At 46.2% G+C, this 22,626-nt stretch overlaps 1 protein-coding gene across 3 annotated transcripts in view; it reads right to left on the bottom strand.

Annotated features, from left to right (window-relative positions):
* The window catches only part of SMAP1 (small ArfGAP 1), a 159,179-nt gene that overhangs the window by 1,096 nt on the left and 135,457 nt on the right, over positions 1-22,626 (bottom strand). For all 3 annotated transcript variants that reach the window (XM_065911337.1, XM_065911339.1, XM_065911338.1), the window contains 4 exons: positions 21,875-21,965; positions 8,173-8,300; positions 3,327-3,498; positions 2,146-2,450 (listed from right to left, as the gene is read on the bottom strand). In XM_065911337.1, coding sequence (XP_065767409.1) covers positions 2,146-2,450; positions 3,327-3,498; positions 8,173-8,300; positions 21,875-21,965 — 696 coding nt within the window. The remainder of the gene's footprint in view (positions 1-2,145; positions 2,451-3,326; positions 3,499-8,172; positions 8,301-21,874; positions 21,966-22,626) is intronic.

Genomic DNA, 22,626 nt, shown 5'->3' with positions numbered 1-22,626 from the left:
AAAAGCAATCCGAGCCCTGGGGTAAAAGCAGACGAACACACAGTGCTTTCTCTTGGCCTCCATTTCCTTCCATGTGTTAGCCCTGCCCACCAAGTGATCTCAAATCAGTTTATAGTTATTCACTTTCTGGCCTCAATTTCTTGTCCCCCAAAGATGAACCACAAGTGAAAAAAGTACCAAGGCAATCTTTGAATTCGTATCTGGATATACTACTCCAACTTTCAACTATACTAGAATAGAGTACTTTTGACTACAAAAGACTAAGGGAATGTTTGAAAGTAAAATACTCCAAAACTATGAATTGTATATGATGGCAATTCTTCTGCCATTACTCAAGTCTTAAATACCTCTATATACTTTCTAAATATTAAAAAGTCATAACACATATTTCTCTTTTGCTTAGCCACCTACATAAATATCTAAAATTAATTTTCATTATATGACAACAGGGGTAGGATTACATGTACTTTTCTTCCAAACTGGAGTCGTGTGTGTACATGATAAGCCTCCTGTGCTTGGTTATGTCTGACCCTTTGCCGCCCCTGGGTGGTAGCCCACCAGACTCCTCTCTCCATGGGATTCTCCAGGCAAGAATACTGGAGTGGGTTGCCACTTCCTGCTCCAGGGGACCTTCCCATCGCAGGAACTGAACTTCCGTCTCCTGCACTGGCAGGCGGATTCTCTACCATAAGGACGACCAGGGCAGCTCAAGGCTCCTGAGCTTTCCCCTTCTCACTTCTAAGACTGATGGGGAGTGACGGAAAGGCAGGGAGATTTACCACAAAGTACAGGGGACTCAAACCTGTGCTCAGGGTTGAACGGTATTAATAAAAACAGTTCATCTGTCTGCAGTTCTTCAAAGATAGTAATATTAACCACATCACCGGTGAGGCATTGTGTTTGGAGGGGCAGGTCACTTCTTCCCAGGTGCTAAAGGATGTTTTAACCCCCTTCCATGGCCCGCAAGAGCATCCCTTTTGGCACGCCCAGAAGTGAGGCAGATAAGCCCCCCCTCCCCCGGTTCAGCGGCCACCCTAACCTAAGCAGGGTCTGCACCAGCATCCTGGCCACACAAAGGTTCTTACTGACATTTGGTACTTACAATTTTTGAAATTCCCAGGGAGCAGAGACCAATGTCATATAAACACTCCTTTAAACAGTGATAGTAAAAATTACTTGAAAAATTCATGGGCTATACAGTGATTTTGCTAATGCTAATTAAAAATCACTATATATAGTCCTATTCTCTGAATGCTGCCGAGAACAGAAATCAAGGGCAGCCAGATACCAGAGGAACATCAAACATGAAGCATACAAAGAAGAAAGCATACAAAGGGAGATGAACCTACGTCTGAGGTCTCTGTCTATGGAACCAGAGAGAAGTCAGAATGGGTTTGAAAGAGGAAACAATAAAATGCCGTCTCCCAGTTCTGAACTAACAGGCAGAAATGGGATCTCGTAACATGAGACGTAGGACACAAATAAGGACTTGTTCATATCTTACAGGAATTACTGAACTAGTGGGTGTTCTTTTTAAACATAAATGTGATTATAGTGTAAGAAATACAACTCTACAAACATATTTGAACAAAAAGATTCTTTATACATCCATGCACAGTAGCCATGGAGAACAGCCTAGATCTCTCAGAAATAGCGCCATGAGAATGCAAGGCTGGGTTTGTTTTTTTTCTAATTTGTGAAAGTTACCAAGAACCCTTGAAATTATTAGCAAAGATAGATTAATCTAAGTTGTCTACACAAACTCCCTACTAGGGTGAAGGTAGATTGATCTAAGTTGTCTACACAAACTCCTAACCATGGAGCTGGGTTAAGGCTTGGCATGCTAATTTCAAAAGATGCCCAAGATAATGTCTATCTGTTATACAAACAAATGAGGGACACTCACCGTTACAACTGTGCTGGTATCCAAAATGAAAAACTACACAACAGTCTCTACAGAATGTCCTAAATACAGGAGCAATGGCAGCTCATTTGTCTATCTGATGAGACAGTTTTGACCTTTTATAACATTATCCCTACTCAATTCTTTCTGCCAGATTGTTAAAAGTTAAAAACAGACAAACCTGTCTGTTTTGAGCAGACAGACCTGGTCTGACCCTGGAGAGGCGGGGGTTAGCTGCCTACCTGCGGGAGGTTCCACGGGCTCTGCGGAGCTGGCTGCAGGCCAAATTTCCCCTGGGCTGCGCCCATGTGCGGGACCATCCCTGGGGGCCCGACCACGCCCTGCGTGAGCGGCATCACCGCAGTCTGCGCGCTGCCCATGAATCCGTTGGGTACCGGCACGCCCACCATCATGCCCGCGCTCGGCCCCAGCGAGCTGCCCACCAGGCCGGGCGCCGCGGGCACAGGCACACCCATGGACGGGAAGCCTGGAAACGCAGCCGGTGCTTGTGAGGTAAACGGTAGATTCGTGGGTCCCATAAATACACCTGCAGCAGAAGAACCAAGCAAAGAAACGCGTGAGACAACAGGGCTATTGCACACTGCTGCCCTCACTGAGTGCAGACAAAGGATGACCACCTCTAAACTGCCCACGGCAGAGACTTTAATTCCGGTCTGGCTGCTCCTTCAGCTCAGGCCAGCTCTCACCTACACCCTCAGAGCCGGTTACTTCCAGAAAGCAGACAAATCAGCTACGAGCCAGAGCAAATTAGGGAGGATGAATCTTGTGCAGCGGCCACAGAACATGCCCACTGTGAAGACCGGACGACACAGCAGGGGCTGCTGCTGCTCTGCACGCTCATCTCTCACAACCAGATAAACAGTCGGAGACGACAGTGTCTGGCTTTAATGGAAGCAGCTGGGACGTCATATAACTTCAGTTCACATGAGATGCAGCCCATCATTTCAGAGGAAATGACAGATTAAAACTGCAAACAGTAAATCTTACCATGCTAGTATTTCTTTATAATTATATTAAAAAAAAAAAAAAACTCAAAAGAGTTCTCTTGATTTCATGTGTTATCTCAGACTTACTGCTTAACTCAGAGAAAAAAATACCACAATGTACAGTTATAAGCTTCATGCAAATCAAGCTTAAATAATGCTTCAAAGATAATCCATTTCCTGTAAGGCTTGTGAAACAATATTAAGTAATATGACACCAAGCTGTTAATCCCAAATGAATAACGTTTTGTGCATCCTGTATATGCTTTCTATTTCCTAATGCTTCTTTCACATCAGTTCTGTAGTTGTGCAAACTGCAACAACAGAAGCACTCATTACACAGGAATAATAGGGAAGAAATATAATTGACATTCTGAAACCACAACGGATGCACTGAAAGCAGGTTTCTGGTGAATTACCAGGAGCACTCTGCTGCTGGATGGCCCCGGCGCCATACAGAGACAAGATGGAGTCTTTGGAGAGCTGCTTCTTGGCCACCTCTTCTGACTTTGCAGCTTGCTCAGTGAACAGGTCCAGATCCCCAGATGTCACTGCAGACAGAGTGGCAGCTGCTGGTGCAGAGGACGTCCCCTGAGACAGATACCAAAACAGGCTGTTGAATTCCACATCGCAAACCAGAGCTCACCCATCCTTGGAATCCACATGAAGTTGTGAGATTAGAAACTAAACAACCGCAGAAGGTGAAATGGTGACACTGAAGAGAATCACTCCCAAGCCCACACAGGACCAACAAGCAGGTAAAGGGATGACACTTCCTGTTTTGAATCTGTAAATGTAAACGAAGTAGACAGAACCTCTGATGCAGAACTTTGCCCATCCCATCCTGACTGCAGTGGCTTCAACAACAGGCACGTAGTGCGGCCCGAGGACCAGGATTCCTGGGAGATGTCTGGGTATCTCCTGCAGCAATTACTGCTTCAAAGGAATGGGCATCTTTTAGAATAAAGATCATTTCTACAGCCATAGCAGATTGCAAGAGGATCCCGCAATGACCAATTTTGTCATCTTTTGGGGAAAAAAAGTTTTTTCAAAAGCAACATCATGATATTTTTATGAACCTAATCTAATCCACTAGATCTTCCATTTTAGTTTCTGTTCAATCTGAAAACCTGCCCAAAACCCTGAGGTCTATTCCCCAAGGAGGGTATACACACGTATGAGAACACCCAAAGTGCTAGGGAGGCCACGGCTGCATCTCACACCAGGGCAGGCTCCTGCTGCAGGCAGATGCTTCTTCTGATGAACGCCTGCCTCCGTGTGGACACGGGCTGGGCATGGCCGCAGCAGGCAGCCTGGCTAGTAAGCCTTCCCCCCGCTGTCTGCTTGAGGGGCTCCACGAGTCAGCACGGCCACACAAAGGCAAAGGAGGACAAGGCTGCCCGTCAGCGCGCACTCCTGGAGGCCGCAGGACCCCAGCCAAAGGCTCTCTGGATCTGGGGCGAAGCCAAACCACAGTCCTGGGTCCAGACGCTGTGGGGACGTGTATATTACAGACAGGACAGGTGAGGGGCAGCCTCCACAGGTCTCCTCTGGGGACACTGGAATGACTCCCTCAACCTGCAGTACTCGTGGACTCTCGGGTCAGCTGAGGGCTCCCGGCCCCTCAGGGAAGCCCCCACAGCCAGATGGAGAGCCGACGGGAACACAGCCCAGCGCATACTCACAGGAGGGAAATTGACCAGATTTCGTACCACACTCAGAAAATCAGGACCCACCAAATTAGGAGACTACGTACAGCGTGTGCATAAAGCATGTGCTTGAATTCACCCCTCCTCCCCTGATTTTTAAAGACATCATTTTGAAACCATGTCTGGATTAGTCTTCACATGTAGTTTGGACGGAAGATGATTCTGTTAATCATCTGTTAAGTATTTTAGAGGACTCAATAAAACGGACATAACTTTGGTCCAAAACCAGTATTCCAGAAAAAGAATTAGGTGTGGTTTTAACAAACCGCCCTGCTTCCTCCAACTACAGAGGCAGGCGGCCTGAGCCTGAAGGCCAGGGCGACCCCGGGCAGAGGGGAGCGGTGCCCGCAGCTGGGCTCACGCTGCCGAGCACGCTAGACCAAAAGAAAGTACTTTTCATGCTTGCATCGTCACATATCCCAAACATGTCTTTCTACAGCTACAGTGCTAGCACTAGACAATGTTTTACTACCACACACATACCCAGCCTGTGCACATTCACAAGGTGATTAACGTTAACCTAACGTTAACCGGAGCAATACTAGCAACACTCAGCTCCTCCCTTCCTGTGTGGGGGAAGGGAGGAGATGGGACAAAGCCGTAAAATAAAGCTATTTTTTCTGAAAATAAACAGTAATGCTGCATTTAAAACTAACGATTCCTAAGAAATCTATTTGCTCAATTCTAGTGTTAATTATACAATGACTATCACAATGATAATATATGTAACAAAAACATATGTCATTAGTCTTCTTAATAAGACATGAGTTCTTCCTTGGTAAAACTTTCCATCCAATTCCCATTTGGCTCAGGTTTTCTAGAGAAAGGGAAATATTTTACTTCAAAAATTATGCTGTACTAAAACAAGCTAGTTGCTTATTTTAAATTTAAAATTTTAAGCTTGTATGCTTAAAAGTAACCCATGTTCCTGAAAGTTTACATATTTCACCTTACAGAAAACACTGCATGGTATCATTTATATGTGGAGTCTTTAAAACAAAAAAGAAAGGCAAACCCACAGAAACAGAGAAGAATGGTGGTTATCAGGGGGTATGGGAGGGAAGAAAATACAAGGGAACAAATTTATAGTCATAAGATCAATGAGACCTGAGGATCTAATGCATAACATGGCTATAGTTGATTATTCTGTACTGAGTAAATGAAATTTGATGAGAGTAGATTTTAGGGATTTTCACCAAAATTAAATTTGTAAGATGATGGATGAGTTAAGTTGGTGGTAGGCATCTTTTCAATTACACTTTAATAAAGCTGAAAAAAACATTTAAAGTATTTAACAACTTGTAATTCTAAAAAAAAGACGTGACTGACAAAGAATTAAATGTTCAAAATATACAAACATCTCAATATAAAAAAAAAAAAAAAAACCCAATAAAAAAAATGGGCAGAAGATCTAAATAGGCATTTTCACAAGGAAGACATACAGATGGCTAAAAAAGCACATGAAAAAAATGCTCAACGTAACTAATTATTAAGAGAAATGCAAATCAAAACTACAGTGAAGTATCACCTCACTTCAGTCAAAATGGTCATCATCAAAAAGCCCACAAACAATACGTGCCGCAAGGATGCAAAGAAAAGGGAACGCTCCTACACTGCTGGGGCTTCCCAGGTGGCTCAGTGGTAAAGAATCTCCCTGACAAGCAGGAGAGGCGGGTTCAGCCTCTAGGTTGGGAAGACCGCCTGGAGAAGGAAATGGCAACTCACTCCAGTTTCTTGCCTGAGAAATCCCATGGACAGAGGCGCCTGGCAAGCTACAGTCCACGGGGTTACAAAGAGTTGGACACGATTTAGTGACAAAACCACCACCACCACCTACACAGTTAATAGGAACGTAAACTGCAGCCACTATGGAGAACAGTATGGAGGCGCCTTTAAAAACTAAATATAGAACTACCACACGATCCAGCAAACCCACTCCTGTGCATATATCCAGAGAAAACCACCAGTAGAAAACATACATGCTCTCCAATGTTCAGTGCAGCAGTATTCACAACAGCCAGGACCCGGGAGCAGCTTACACACCCACCAACAGATGAAGGATAAAGACCCGGTGCATATACACTGTGGGGTATTTGCTGTTGCTTAGCTGCACCTCTTTTGCAACCCCATGGACCACAGTTTGCCAGGTTCTTCTGTCCATGGGATTTCTCAGGCAAGAATACTGGAGTGGGTTGTCATTTCCTTCTCCAGGGGAGTTTCCTGACAGGGATCAAACCCGCCTCTCCTTCATTGGCAGGTGGATTCTTTACCACCAAGTCACCAGGGAGGCCCAGTGGAATATTACTCAGCCTTTAAAAAGAATGAAATAATGCCAACGGCAACAGCACGGACAGACCTAGAGATTATAACACCAAGTGAAGTAAGTCAGACAGAGAAAGACAAATACCATATGATACCACTTATGTGTGGAATAAGTTTATTCCACATGAACTTATAAGAAATAAGCTCATTTACAAAACAGAAACTTATTTACAAAAACAGAAACAGACTCACAGACATAGAAAACAAACTTATGGTCACAAAAAGGGAAAGAGAGGGGGAGGGATAAATTAGGGGTTTGGGATTAACATACACACACTACTATGTATAAAACAGACAAACATCTAGGACCTACTGTATAGCATGGGGAACTATACTCAGCATTTTATAATAACCTATAAGGAAAAGGAATCTGAAAAAGAACATATATGTGTAACTGAATCACTCTGCCATAAACCTTAAACTAACACAGCATTGTAAATCAACTATACTTAAATTTTTTTAAAAAAAAGAATAAAGGCAAAAAAAAGAAAAGAAAAAAAAGAAATTCCATGTAATGTTAAGAAGGTAAAATTTCTTAATCATTGATACTTTTTAAAAATCTTGATCACAGATATTGTCTTCTAAATAATTTTTAAAAATCATCAAAATAAAAAAGGAAGATCTCCTACAAAATCACTTATTTGTCTTCATTAAAAAAAGAATAGTAGTATTGAGTTTGCTAGAATGTCTTGTTCTGGATTTTCCTCCACCAATGAACACAAATGAACTTATTTACAAAACAGAAAGTACAAAACAGAAGGAAACACTGTCCGGGCTGGACCGACAAGAGCACAAGAAAAAAGCAACTGGCTTCTAGTACATGTCCACAAACCCACAGTTCAAAAACCTCTCACGGAAGTACTCTGTGGATCACAGGCAAGGCTGAAATAGTTCGACTTTTCCCACTTATTCATTCTAAACTCTGTTTGCCTAAAGAGAGTTAACAAACCTCACACTCTGACTACTAAGGCTTTGAGAGTCACAGAGTATCTACTACTACCAGGCTGAAAATACTCAACTTGCTTCTGCTGTGGAAAGCAGCCACAAACCATGCGTCAGTGAAAGGAGTGGCTGTGCTCCAAGCACACTTTGTCTGCAAAAACAAGCTGCAGGCTTAGCTTGCCAGCTCCTGGCCTGAAGATCAGGAGGCTTTCAAATCTGAAACAACTCAAAATGGAAACTTTCCTAAAAGGAAATACACAGCGATCTTGTAAAAGCACACACTCACACATACCTGAGCTGGGGGCATGACAGTTGCAGGTAAGGGGTTAGAGATCATCGGTCCAAAGATGTCCAGGTCATCGTTCAGGGCTGGCCCCGAGACTGCGCTCCCATTGGTCACTGGCGCCTCAGCAGGCCCATCTGAAAAGAACACAGAGTCTCGTCCTAAAGGTTCTAGAATCTCTTCAAGTACCTGGAACACGGCATTATTCTAAAACTTAACTTATGGTTAAAAGAAAAGTTCAGAAAGTTAACAAAGTAAGTATGCCCTCCTTTAAAAAACAAATAATACATACGTGTACATATATATATACACTCCCCTCTTACCCAGGCTCTACCCTCTTTCCCAAAGAAACCACTTTCAGTTTTGTTTGTTCTCAAACAGTCTTTACCCACTGGTTTCTAGATATGTATGCAAACCAGTTTTTCACCAGTGGTACTAGACTATTCATACTTTTCTGTGTCCTGATGCTTCCTTACATGTAAGGTGTTGTTTTAAGTACTTTACACATATTAATTCATCTAATCCCCATAACTGTATGGGGACTGGATGAGACAGACCCACATTCTAGGGAAGAGGCTAAGCTGGGATTTGACACCACGTTCCTACAAATGCTGCCTCTTTACAAATGCACACGTGTGTGTTTCCAATAGCATTTCATATCACATTTACCTGAACTTGGAAGTAAATATTAATGACTTTAAATCTCTGAAATGTTAAAATTTAAAGTTACATAAGGGATGCAAAGAAAACAAATGTACCCTACATACTGATTCTGTAGGAAGTATCCCCAAAACACTGAAATAAATCCTTTCTTTATTGAGACATGGTGACCTTCTGCAATGAGGCAGCGGGCCTCTGGGCGGCGCCAACGCCCCAGATCAGCCCCTGCTCCCCCTCCCATGGCGGCCCAGAATTTACAAGGTGTGAAGCGGAGTACAGGTGAGATGCAGGGCAGAGTGCTGTGAGACCGGGATTTCAGGGAGCGGGGCTCGGCACAGCCCAGTCCTCTGTGGGCACGACCTCAAGGAACAGCTCAGAACATCACAACTCCATCTCGGGGACTTACATCCCAATCGAGCTTCCACTTTAACAGTTTCCAATCTCATTTTGGAAAAGAACTCCTTTCCATCAGACAGGATTGGAATGCAAAAGTAGGAAGTCAAGAGATACCTGGAGTAACAGGCAAATTTGGCCTTGGAGTACAAAATGAAGCAGGGCAAAGGCTAACAGAGTTTTTCCAAGAGGATGCGCTGGTTATAGCAAACACCCTCTTCCAACAACACAAGAGACAACTCTACACATGGACATCGCCAGATGGTCAATACCGAAATCAGATTGATTATATTCTTTGAGGCCAAAGATGGAGAAGCTCTATACAGTCAGCAAAAACAAGACCTAGAACTGACTGTGGCTCAGACCATGAACTCCTTATTACCAAATTCAGACTGAAATTGAAGAAATTCAGGGAAAGCACCAGGCCATTAACATATGACCTAAATCAAATCCCTTATGATCAAGGGATTAGATTTGATAGAGTGCCTGAAGAATTATGGACAGAAGTTCATGATATTATACAGAAGGTGGTGATCAAAACCATGGCCAAGAAAAAAAAAATGAAAAAAGGCAAAATGGCTGTCTGAGAAGGCCTTACAAATAGCTAAGAAAAGAAGAGAAGCAAAAGGCAAAGGAGAAAAGGAAAGATATACCCATCTGAATGCAGAGTTCCAATGAACAGCAAGGAGACGTAAGAAAGGCTTCTTCAGTGAACAACGCAGAGATAGAGGAAATGGGAAACAGAATGGGCAAGACTAGAGATCTCTTCAAGAAAATGAGAGATACCAAGGAAACACTTCAAGGAAAGATGAGTACAATAAAGGACAGAAATGATATGAACCTAACAGAAACATAAGATATTAAGAAGAGGTGGTAAGAATACACAGAAGAATTGTACAAAAAAGATCTTAATGACCCAGATAATCACAATGGTGTGATCACTCACCTAGAACCAGACATCCTAGAATGCAAAGTCAAGTGGGCCTTTGGAAACATCAGTACAAACAAAGCTAGTGGAGGTGATGGAACTCCACCTGAGCTATTTCAAATCCTAAAAGATGATGCTGTGTAAGTGCTGCACTCAATATGCCAGCAAATATGGAAAACTCAGTAATGGCCACAGGACTAGAAAAGGTCAGTTGTCATTTCAATCCCAAAGAAAAGCATGTCAAAGAATGCTCAAAATACCACACAATTGCACTCATTTCACATGCAAACAAAGTAATGCTCAAAATTCTCCAAGCCAGGCTTCAACAGTACATGAACCGAGAACTTCCAGATGTTCTAGCTGGATTTAGAAAAGGCAGAGGAACCAGAGATCAAATTGCCAGCAACCACTGGATCACAGAAAACTCAAGAGAATTCCAGAAAAACATCTAACTTCTGATTCATTCACTACGCTAAAGCCTATGTGTGGATCACAACAAGTTGTGGAAAATTCTTAAAGATATGGGAATACCAGACCACCTTACCTGCCTCCTGTGAAACCTGTATGCAGGTCAAGAAGCAACAGTTAGAACAGGACATGGAACAGCAGACTGGTTCCAAATTGAGAAAGGAGTGCATCAAGGCTGTACAATGTTACCCTGCTTATTTAACTTTGATATGCAGAATACAGCATGAGAAATGCCAGGCTGGATGAAGCACCAGCTGGAATCAAGATTGCCAGGAGAAATATCAATAACCTCAAATACGGAGATGACACCACCCTTATGGAAGAACATAAAGAGGAACTAAAGAGCCTCTTGCTGAAAGTGAAAGAGGAGAGCAAAAAAGTTGACTTAAAACTCAACATTTAAAAAACTAAGATCATGGCATTTGGTCCCATCACTTCATGGCAAATAGATGGGGGAATAATGCAAACAGTGATGGACTTTATTTTCTTGGGCTCTAAAATCACTGCAGATGGTGACAGCAGCCACAAAATTAAAAGACGCTTGCTGTTTGTAGCAGCACATTATATGCCACTTAAGGATACAAACTTACTCATATTTTGAAGGCTAAACCCTGATCAGTGCTTAGTGATATATTATCTACTCTGTAAAAGGACACGTGGCACTTCACTTGGTTTTCACCTTTCACAGCCTTAGGGCCACATACGTGACTAATAAAAGTAAGAGCCAGCACTCAGCACAGTGTTCACTTTGTGCCAAGCCTGAAAGAATACAAATACACACACGTACACTTGTTCAATCTTTATTATAATGCTGTGAAAGAGGTACTAAAACTACCCTCATTTACAGATGGCAAAAAATGTTAAACTTGTCCAGTATCACAAAGCTACAACAAAGTCTCAGAGTGTAAATTAAATTCAGTTTTTACTATAAAACTGACACATTCCTGTCAAAGATGCAAACCACACAAAAATAAAAGTTCCCTTCCAAAAACAAAAAGTTCCCTTCCACACGATAGTGATGGTTGCACAAAAATGTGGAAGAATTTAAAGCCAAGAAAACTTAAAACTGATTAAAATGGTAAATTTTAATGTGTATTTCACCCAATAAAAAATTCCTATCATTCATTTTCTATGCTTATAAGCATGAGTAAAAATATGCTTAGAATAATGTATAGACATTGAGAGTTTTCTTAAATAAAATTGTGTTATGTATTCATGGGTGGGACAGACAGACTGCATTTGATGACACTGCATGGACCTACAGTAACCTGCAGCTTCAATCCTCCAACACCGGCATGGAGGCAGCTTGCAGACCAGAACCATTACAGACACAGAGCGGTACCAGGCACAGTCCTGACCCCAACGTGGGCAGGGCTCGCTTCCTCTAGTCACCAGCACGCCTTCTGCTTCCACCACTGCACCGGAAGACAGCTGCATTCTCTCCTTCCATTAAGTACGTGTGTGCTCAGTCCTCGGTTGTGTCTGACTCTTTGTGACCCCCAGGGACTGTAGCCTGCCAGGCTCCTCTGTCCATGGGATTTCCCAGGCAAGAATACAGGGGGGGGGTTACCATTTCCTCTTCCAGGGGATCTTCCCGACTCAGGAATCGAACCCATTTCTCCTGCACTGCAGGCGGATTCTTTACTACTGAACCACCAGGGAAGCCTTTTATATATAAACTGGCCTTTGGAAATCTCAGAAAGGCATTCAACACAAAAAACAAAGTGGGGCTTTGTAATTAGCTCCCGCAGCTAGTGAAGGGGCCATGAAAGTCAACTTACGCGAGCCCAAGGGACTTTGGGATCCTTTAGAATGAGGCGGTGGAAGCATCTGCTTAGGGACCGTGGTCTCTGTGGCAAGACTGATACCTGTGTCAAGTGACTGGGCTCCACAAACCTAAGGTGAAGAACTCTCCCAGGCCTGTGTCCCGCCTCACAGAGAACACGCAACAAACCTGTCCTCTCCTCTCTCTCCTGAAGTCTCCTCTCCATAGGACCCTCTAACATGATGGATTAAAACTCCCATCAATTCTCCTTGTTACTAAAAAGCCAAGCATTCACAGAACTGTTGAAAAACAAATCCTTTTAACTTAAATGAAAACATCTCAACCTTGCAAAATCAGTAAACAAAATCCCAGCGTATTTCCCCACTGAATTTCAATGATGGTTAATTTGACTTACCACATTTGGCTTGCTAAACACATTCTCTACAAAGAATTCTCAAATCACCTCAAAACTTTTATTTTTTACTACAGGATAAAATTTTTTTTTATCTGTTTTTTTCCTCCGTATTTTAAGCTATGTGATTAAAGTACCTCTATTAACAGTTTCCTGATAGGAAGTTGGTTAAAATTTCATCTGTTAATAGATCATTTAGATAATATAATATATGGGTTTTCTGTTGGTTTTTCAGGCACAGCAGATGGAGATTTTGTAACAAAGGCTTGTTACATGGCAATAGGGTAATGATAAAATTGCAGTTTATCATTTCATGTTAATAATTTGAAGACTGGAGAAAATGTTCAAGATTAAAATGATGCTCAACCTTTAAAAACTACTTCTATTTTTTATTTTCAGTATTTAAAAAGGACAACTGAAGACTATATTACCATCATTATAAACATGACCTGTTCCCTAACCTTTTTAAAAGAGTATTCACATGCTATCACTTCTGTCTGTATAAAGGCTGGGAAGGGCTTGCCTTCATTACCTCCAGTTTCAGAAATGCAGGGTCCAGAGATTAAAGACTTGGGGTCAATTCTCTAGTGAAACAGCAAAATCTGGACTAGAACCAAGTCTTCCGACCCCAGGACTAGTGAGGCTCTTTTCCTTAAGCTGCGTTTCACAGAAGTCATGCAGTTACAACTGTATTATAACTACAAAGAAACCACCTAAACTCTGAACATTAGAAACCAGCTTTGAGCTTATAATTACCTGTACTGTTAAGAGAAGCACTGAGGTAACTAGCACAGAAACCCCTGCACAGCAGAGCCTCAGCGCACCGCCTCTCCCTGCTCCGTCCTCCGCCAAGCCCGGCATCTCGCCGGTGCACAGTGTTGGGGCAGGCAGCGTGGCCACAGCGGGCGCCGGGCAGTGGGCAGACACAGGCAGCCCCGCCGCAGGCACTGAGGCCCAGCACAGCCTCTTCGCCAAGCGCCCACCAGCAGCACAGGCTTTGCGGGTTAAAGGAAAGCTCAGAAGCCACAAAAGCCACAGACCATCAAGGTGTTAAAAAAGCTTTTCAGATAAATATTTTAAAATTTAGAAAGAACGAGTCTTACTCAAATTAAATGGTTTAAATACTGTAAATCGGAATAATTTAAGAAAAATAATTAAAGCCACATCAGTTACATCTGGTGCGTACAGATATGTGCACACACACCCAGACAAATTGTGTGTGTGTGTGTGTGTGTGTGTGTAAGCTGTGTGTGTATGTAGAAGCCGTGTGTGTGTGTGCATGTGTGTGTGTAGAAGCCGTCTGTGCAAACAGCGTGTCAGGAGTGGCCCCTGTGCAGGCACTGGGCTCCCTGCTGGGGAGGAGCAGTGCTGCTCCATCAACTCGCAGAAACAGTGGCTGGTGGACAATGAATGTGATGGGAGCTCCGAGGACAAGGAAAGCCTGAGGCAGAGGGAAGAAGCTTAGCTGGGACAACCTCATAAAGAATGATAATGAAGGACCAAGGATCCCTTGAAGGGGCCATGAGCAAACAGAAATCAGGACAATGCAGTAACAGAGAAGAAGCTCCAGTCTTAATGGCACAGCATCAAGTTTACAATCAGCCGCCTGCAGGTAACTGTTCTTTCTCCTTTACCTTAAGATTTCAGACTAATGTTGGTAGACGACAGTTTATACTGCACACATTCCAGAAACTGAAAAGAAAGGTTAAATGTCTGAGCTAAAGAAAGCAAGTTGTTAAAAATCAGTGCCGCAGCTCACATGAACGGGTCTGCCCAGCACGCAAATATGACAGCCTTGTGAAGGCCATTTCTACTAACGAGAAACCCTCGAGGCAGCTGTCTATTAGCCTTGGGTATGTCAGAACTCACCTGACACCAAAAATCCAAGTGAGTAATGGTAAACAAAGCACTTAAAACAATCTTTAGTGCCTTCTTGGTCTATTCCAAGTGCCTTTGAATGATACTGTATATAAACTAAAAGGAAATAAGAATATAACACTTTGGATTTTAACAATATTTTTAACACTAACATTTTTAAGTTCTATTGCCAGGTACTCTGATCACACTTTATATGAAGTGTCTGAGTTAAATCCTCACATCACCTCCAGTGAGTTTAACACAGTAAGACGGGTTTCAACACACCTCTGCTGGTATAGCTGGAAACCTCCACTGCTCTCAGCTTTCTGAGCAGCTTCTGCTGGCTCCCCCACACAGAAGCAGTGCCCCTCGCTTGTCCCAGGTTAAACCAGCTCTCGGGGCAGCTGTCCCGCCTCCCAAGAAGAGGGTACCAAGGGTGAGGCTGGCCTCGCTGCCCAGCAGGGCACAGTCCCAGCTTCTTGCTGAGCCCAAGAGATCCAGGCCCGTCTCTCCCGCCCCCCGCCCCCCCCACCGCAGCCACTCCACCCCGGCTGGCGGCCCAGACCGACCCCCGCCTCCTCCCCAGGCCAGGCACGGTCCTAACGCTGCGTGCAGTCTGTGGCGGCATCTGAACACCCTGAACACGCTCCCCCCGCGCCGTGCCCAGAGCCGAGCGCCCCCATCCACCCTCTGCCCTCTCAGAGACTGGGGCTGCCTCCTTAAAGCAGATGCTCAACAAAGGACAGATGAAATGCTTTCCAAACACACAGTACAAGGATGTTTCCTGGTTACAGTGGGTAAAACTGTTAGGGGAAACACACTGACTGAAACCCCCCACCCTGGCCAGGCACCATAGTAACCATTTCCATGAGCTGTTTTATGACAGGAGGTCCTGGCAAGGAACACGGAACTAATAAGCCTCCGCCAACCGGAAGAGTTCGGGAAAGGTCAAAAGGAGACACCATCTGTCGGACCACCTCCCAGAATCCTTCTCTCTGGCGTCCATCTTGGCTGACCAAGGCGTGCACCACCAGGAAGGACTCAGAGTCAGAATGATGGGCTAAAGACAACCTGGAAACTAATCCCATCACCATAAAACCCGAGACTGTGAGCCATGTGGCAGAGCTGCTCTCCTGGGTTCCCTTCCCTCCTGCTCTCCACGTGGGCGCCCTTTCCCAATAAAATCTCTTGCTTTGTTAGCACATGTGTCTCCTCGGACAATTCATTTCCAAGTGTTAGACAAGAGACCAGTTTCAGGCCCTGGAAGGGGTCCCCCTTCCTACAACACAATGCTAGGCAGGCAGGTGATCCTACTTCTGTTGGGAGAAGAAGGAAACAATGACTCAGAGTGTGAAAGTCCCGGGAGTATGGCTACAAAGCCCTCTTGGTCCCCATCCTACTCAACCACGCCATGTTTGGCCCTGGCTGATCCTTCCTCCCTGGGGACCTGCTGTGAGTCCACGTATTCCTGAAGACCCTGCAACCCTGCGAGAGAGACCCCTGCAGCTCCTCCTGGTCTCCCCGATGCAGCCCCACACACCACGGGCTTCCACGCAGCGTCTGCACCGGCTGAAATGCCCTCCCTGGCTTTCTCCAGGCTACCACGGCAGTTAGGTCACACTTCTCCCTCTAAATCAGAACTGTGTCCTCAGAACACTCTGCCCATGGCCCAGAGCACTGCCGGAGTCACAGTACTGCGCATACGCGCGCGCACATATGCACACGCCTGCTTACGTCTCAGGCAGTCTCTTCACCGACCCCACTCCCCTTTCCCACAGCTCTGCTCCGAGTACCTCCCTGACGGGACCGCTGAGCAGGTTGCAGATGGGCTTTAAATCACAGGACTCTTTATAAAGGGGAGGCCCGAGGACCTGGTTGTCTGGGGGTCGCTGGTCTTTCCCAGCTGCCACGCACTCTAAACACGACCCCAAAACATAAGAGGTTTTGCCTGACCTCACTGTGCACAGGATGAAAAACTCATCTGCCTCTGACTAGCAAGAGAAGGCCTGAATTGAGGAAAATACCATGCCAATTGTGGACTTTAGCATTATGCCAGGTTTCACACTGCACTTTCACAGCCAGCGCTCTCCCAGTCCCACTATTCCCTTAGCAACGCTGCTCTGTCTTCTCGTTTCTAGATTGCACTCGTATGCACCCCCAACTTGTACGACTAGACACACACAGAGCCGCATTCCCTGGAATTTACCAGAGTTTCATGAACTCGCCTGTGCTCAATAAACATTAACTGAATTCATCCTTTACCTGTGTCAGTGGCATTAGCTGGTCACAATCTGTTTGCACAAATAATAATAAAAAAAAGTCAAAAAGAGTTGTATGAGATTTGTTATGTTACTAATCTAGCACAGGCAGCTAAGAACATGATAAGTGAGTGATGCTGTTTTTCCTTACTGTTCCTGACTGAGTGTGAACACTTAGCCTTGAGCACACCCTCGGACACTGAAAACTGCCAACCCTAATTCTTCACTGGTAACTACTGAGGCATCACCCTAGGGAGGAGCGAGTCTGAAGCAGAAATGGATTAAAGAAAGCTCCTTCCACATAAGGTATAGTGAGACACTCTCCTTAGTGGCAAACTCCTTAAAGCTTTATAAATCTTCATATTACTCAAAGAACCCTTTTTATTTTCCACGCAAGAAACCATTTAAAGCTTTTTCCTTAATAAAAATGTTACTTAGCATTCCTCTGGATTTAAACACACTTGGCTTCATGAAATGAAATAAACTCCCATGTGTGTTACTTTGTAAACTCAAGTCATAAATGCTCATTTGAAGCATATTAATTTTCAGGCTCCAAATTGTTCTCAAAAGTTGAAAAAAAGATGACTGAGAGTTAAGTGAAGCCGTTTATTTTTCAGTTAATTTCTCTTCCTGCTAAGTAGGGTTTCCCAGGTGGCACTGGTGGTAAGAACCCATCTGCCAAGGCAGGAGACCTAAGAGACGCAGGTTCGATCCCTGGATTGGGAAGATCTTCTGGAGGAGGGCATGGCAACCCAAGTGTGTTTAAATCCATATTCTTGCCTGGAGAATCCCATAGACAGAGTAGCCTGGCGGGCTGTATTCCATGGGGTCACAAAGAGTCAGACACGACTGAACTGACTTAGCATTCACACACTGCCAACCAGGTGGCCTTCAGGCTAATCTTCTCACCTGACCGAGAGGCCTCCAGCTGGTGTGACCCTCCTGCCGCGTCTGCCCCTCCAGTTCTGAGCTCCGCCTGCTGTGAGCCCGGGCGGCCTGCCCAAGGCCCCACAGACACGCGCGTCCTGCCCCGCACACATCACTGTGCCTTGTGTCACGCTGCCCACTCAGTCGCGCTCTGGACGACGACCAGGGAGCGGCTCCTGTGTTCCCTCGCCGGGTGAAGGCCCCAGAGCCCGCACACCGCCTCCAACTCCAGGGCCCCCTGTCCCCGACGGCCCCACGCACCCCCGCGCACGACGGCCTGCGGTGGAGCCTCCTGCCCGGGAGCGGGCCCGGCCGAGGGCACGTCTGCGGGAAGACGGAGCTGAAGCCAGCAGGCCACGCTTCACCCCGCAGCCACAGGCCTGCCACGCCTTACGGCTGGAGCGGGTGCTCACCCTGAAGACTGCTCTCAGATGGGACCTTCTAGAAAAAGAAGTCCGAGGCCGCCCTAACCCGTTGCTAAGCAGTCTGTCAAGGACAGGCAAGCGGCACCCCGGCGGCAGGAGCTGGTGTCAGCTCTGCGCTCAGACAGCAGGGACACGGTCTAGTCAAGCAGCTGGACTGGTTGGGCTGGCCCTCGCCAAGAGGGGCCTAAGACCTGGCTATTTCCAGGAGCAGAGGGCAGTAATAACCAAGTACCAACCCCACTTCTAACACTAGACAGTAAGGCACAGAGTAAACGGCACTCCCACAAGCTCCTAGTGCACATCAGCTCCTGATCATGCAGTCGTTCTTGCAGGCACAGCCAGCCACACAAAGGCCCCTCCCGGCTATCTTTAGCGTCCAGCAGAGCCCAGGCCCCTCACCATCCACACTCTTGCCAACAGCGACATGCCCACCACGGGGGTGAGCGGAGTAGCTGCCCCAGAGACTGTAAGGTCTGCAAAGCCAAAAACAGCTAGTCCCTTTCAGAAAAACATTGCTGACTCTTGCTAGAAAGCACAGAGAGAGTATTTTATGACATTGGGATGGGAGTAGATCATGAAAGGGGAGCTGAGGAAAACAGGTTTATCTCGAGCCACTGGCCTGAAACAAAAAGGTTCGCTAAAGGACCATTTAAATGGGAAGTTCATATTTCTAAAAACTTATCTTGACTATCATCCTGTGTGAGACGACGTGACCCCGAATACACACAGAACCCCGGGATTCCCGGCCCTCTGTGGTGTGTAGCTGCACTAACCCTGCGGGGCTTTTCTCCGCCTTTTCTGCAAATGTGCAATGTGAAGGCCGTCTCTGCCCTCACCCACACGGCCCGCTGACTTTTCTGCGAGGCCATAAAGCGGACTGCACGCGCCTGCTGCCCCTGCGTCAGCCCACGTCCACCTGCGGGGAACCAGAGCGCCACGCTTACCCACGAGAGCCTGCTGCTCCGTCCTTTCGGGAGCACTGTTCCCTCAAAGTCAGAGTCTCTTCCAAAAGAACTTAGGTGACTGGTAACTAGCAGAAGCAGAGCTGTATGTGCTCTGTGTGAGGCACCAGGCTTCCTGCTGCTACCACTTCATCAGCAAGACCCCAATCCCTCTTTCTGACCCCATCACCTGCCCGGCCACCTGCAGAACTCTTCCAGCACAGAGCTAGAATCATCAGTCAGCAGCAAATCCCCCGGATATGTCCTCACCCTCTCCTTCGAGCAGCCCCACACCCTCCTACTGTAAGCAAAGCTTGGCTCTCCTCTCACGACACAGTTTCCTGAAGCTCTCCCACTACTGAAACAGGCTCACAGAGCCCTGATGAGACCCAGCCACGGCTGACCTCACAGAGCCTGATGCCAGAAGAGGGGAGCCACAGTCTGAAAGGTCCATGACCCAGGGACTCTGAGACCGGGCAGAGGAAGACAGGGACGCAGTGAGGAGACACGCTCTGCGGCTGTGACCAGCTGGAAGGTAGGAAGCGCAGCAGGTGACGCCCCACAAAGACAGTTCAGTGTTTCTGAGGCCAGAGGTCAAACGCTAGGAGAGGGACAGGTACCTGGGGCCAGTCTGCCATCTGTCTCCCAGATCACCTCCCACCACCGTGCCCAGCCACTGGAGACTTCACAAGAGTAACTCTGCTTGTCCCAAGGGAGCAGACTGCCTGTCCTACAAAGTCACTCCCAAAGGGAAACATCCTACACTGTTCTCTGGTCAGCAAACCCTACTGTCTCCTTCTTTAAAACAGGTCCAGAGCCGGCTACTTCTTATACCTCCCACACCACCACCCCCCTCCACCACTGCCCCCCAGCTCTGTTACTGGTCCCCCTGCCCCTACGGCAGCCTCGCCTCACTACACCCGGCTCTTAACACAGCAGGTATAAGAAGTCCTGAAAAACTCAGGTCAGAGGAGGTGCTTCTTTGCTCGAATCCCTGCAATGCATTCCCAGGACACTCCAAGCAGATGCCAAAGTCCTGTCGCAGTGGACCTGCCTCCCTGTGGCTCCGTATCCCAGGTCTCCCACCCTCCGGTCTCACCCATGCGGGGGCAGGGCTGCTGCAGGGCCACCACACCCACCTGTCTCACCCCCACGGCCAGGGAGCCCCGGCTTCCTGAGGTCCCACTCCAGCGGTATCTCAGGGAGCCCCCAGCACCCCCAGCCCTATTTAAATCACCACCACTCCTCTTTCTTTCAGCAACAGCACTTAGCAACATGACTCACACCACAGTTGGCGTCACTATTTTATCACTGCCGCCACAGAGAGAACGAAGGCTTCCAGGGGCCAGGCCTTCTCACCTGCCCTCCTTCACAGCTCTCCCCTTAGTGCCCAGGCGCCTGGACACCAGCAGACGCTGTGTGCAGGGCTGTGAGCCACTCAGTCTGTGGGGCTGAGAGTCAGGCCAGGCTCGGGCTAGCATTCTGGGTTATGAACCGGTAACGAGGCAGCAGCCCGGAGGGGAGACGCTGCGTGAAGACGACGCGCATGCGGTCTCAGCAGGATCTGTTCTCGCTTTGGTGATACGTCTTTTTTCCCCCTTTCTCTCATTTAGAGGAAAGGAAGTAAAATACGTAAATTAAGAGAACTTGTATTCAATATAATTCTATTTAGAGCGCCTGGAGTGAGCCTGTTTTCAGGGCTCATAAAATCATAGTTATTTTTTTACATTTCTAATACATACCTCTTAATCTTACCACCAGAGAAGATTTTTATCAATAGGGAATTTGTTTGCATGATATACCAACTTCAAAGAAATGACTAACACGTTCAATTTTAGTTCTTAAAACAGAAAACAATCTTCTGAATAAGAACAAAAATCAATTTTTAGAGAAGTTTTATGAAGTTCAACTCCATCCTTCAACTATCTTTCACTGTTTTCCTTTAGCCGTTAATCTTTCTCTAAGCTAAAAAGATTTTTTTCTAAATTAATTACTGCAGAAGGCTCAGATAAAAATAACTATTTTATCAAGCTACTTTAGAACAAAGAGGAGAAGCACTTAAGAAGAGCTGACATTTGCAGATAAGGACAATACAAGCACCCCTTGCATGGAAACCTGTTTACCTGCTAGGCAGACAACATCCATCTGTCAGCCCCGAGAACAAAAATGACATTAAAGCGAGCACTTCTTACTGTCATCACACACATAATGTGAACCTAGCCACTAGATTGCAGCATAAGACGTGTTGCTTCAGTTATCCAAAATAAAAGCTTTCTTTTAAACCTTACAATAAGGCTACACCAAAATTATTTTGCTAAGGGATCCCCTCCAACCCCGCAAAAAGCTAGATAAAGAGGAGAGGGGTGGGAGCAGAGGCAACCTACTCCTCATTCCAGTGCTGAGACAGCAGGGCCCACCAAACCTTGGAGACCACTCTGGCAGCTCTTCTCTCCCCAGGAGCTCAGCACCCACGTTTCCGTGAAGGCACTGCTGACAGACGCCAGCTCCCTTATGAAGATTTCCCTTTCCGTGGGAACACAGCAAACTAACCACACCGTGTTCATGTTCAGTTAGCAGGTCCCCTGGGCACACTGCCGGTAAAGCCGTTCTAGTGAATGCGAGTCAGGGTCTCAGCTGTTTCACGGCTCTAACGGTGACGTGCGCACTCATCACTTACCGAGTCCCAGAAGGTCAACGGTGGGCTCTGCAGCTTTCTGAGGGCTGGCACTCTTTTTAGGTTCCAACTGCTGATCTTCTTTCTTCTGCAGCTTTGAAGTAAATAATCAGATTTATTATTTTCTTTCAAATAAATGGAACAAGGCTGTTAAGCCTCAATCAGGCATACTTTTGATAAAGTTAATATAATGTAGCATTTGAAGCATAGTATGATAAACCTAGATAGAGCGTCTATTATCATAAACAGGTAAGCATATTCACTCAACTTGAAATGATAAACTGGACATATTAGGACCCCAAGATAGTAAAAGCAGAACTGTAATCTTAATGTACTCGTCTTAAGCATCCAAGCCCTTTCCGTGAACGTCCCACACTTTGTAGAAGCTCCTGCTCCCTGTGCCGCCGGGCGGGCCCCGGAGCCTGAGGGCAGGGCACATCCCCCTTCCCCAGGCTGCCAGCACAGGCGGGCACCCCTGGCCCTACCAGACCCAGCTGATGCGCGGGGCAGCAATCGCTCTACCAAGCCCCGCAGACATGCCGCTGCTCACAAACCGAAACTCTGAGGCAACCTGCGCGCAGCACTTTTCCTGCAAATGCTCACTTTGTGTCTCTGTGTTGCAAACATTTCATCACTATTATATTTGTTATGGTGCTCTGTGATCAGCGACCTTTGATGCCACCCTGGAAATGTTTTGGGGTGCCGTGAACCACACACACATAAGGCAGCAAACAATCAATAAACGTGTGTCCTGA

This window comes from Muntiacus reevesi, chromosome 19 (assembly GCF_963930625.1).
Source record: "Muntiacus reevesi chromosome 19, mMunRee1.1, whole genome shotgun sequence".
NCBI lineage: Eukaryota > Metazoa > Chordata > Mammalia > Artiodactyla > Cervidae > Muntiacus > Muntiacus reevesi.
The sequence above is the reverse complement of the archived record's forward strand: the minus strand, read 5'-3'. Positions and strand labels throughout refer to the sequence as shown.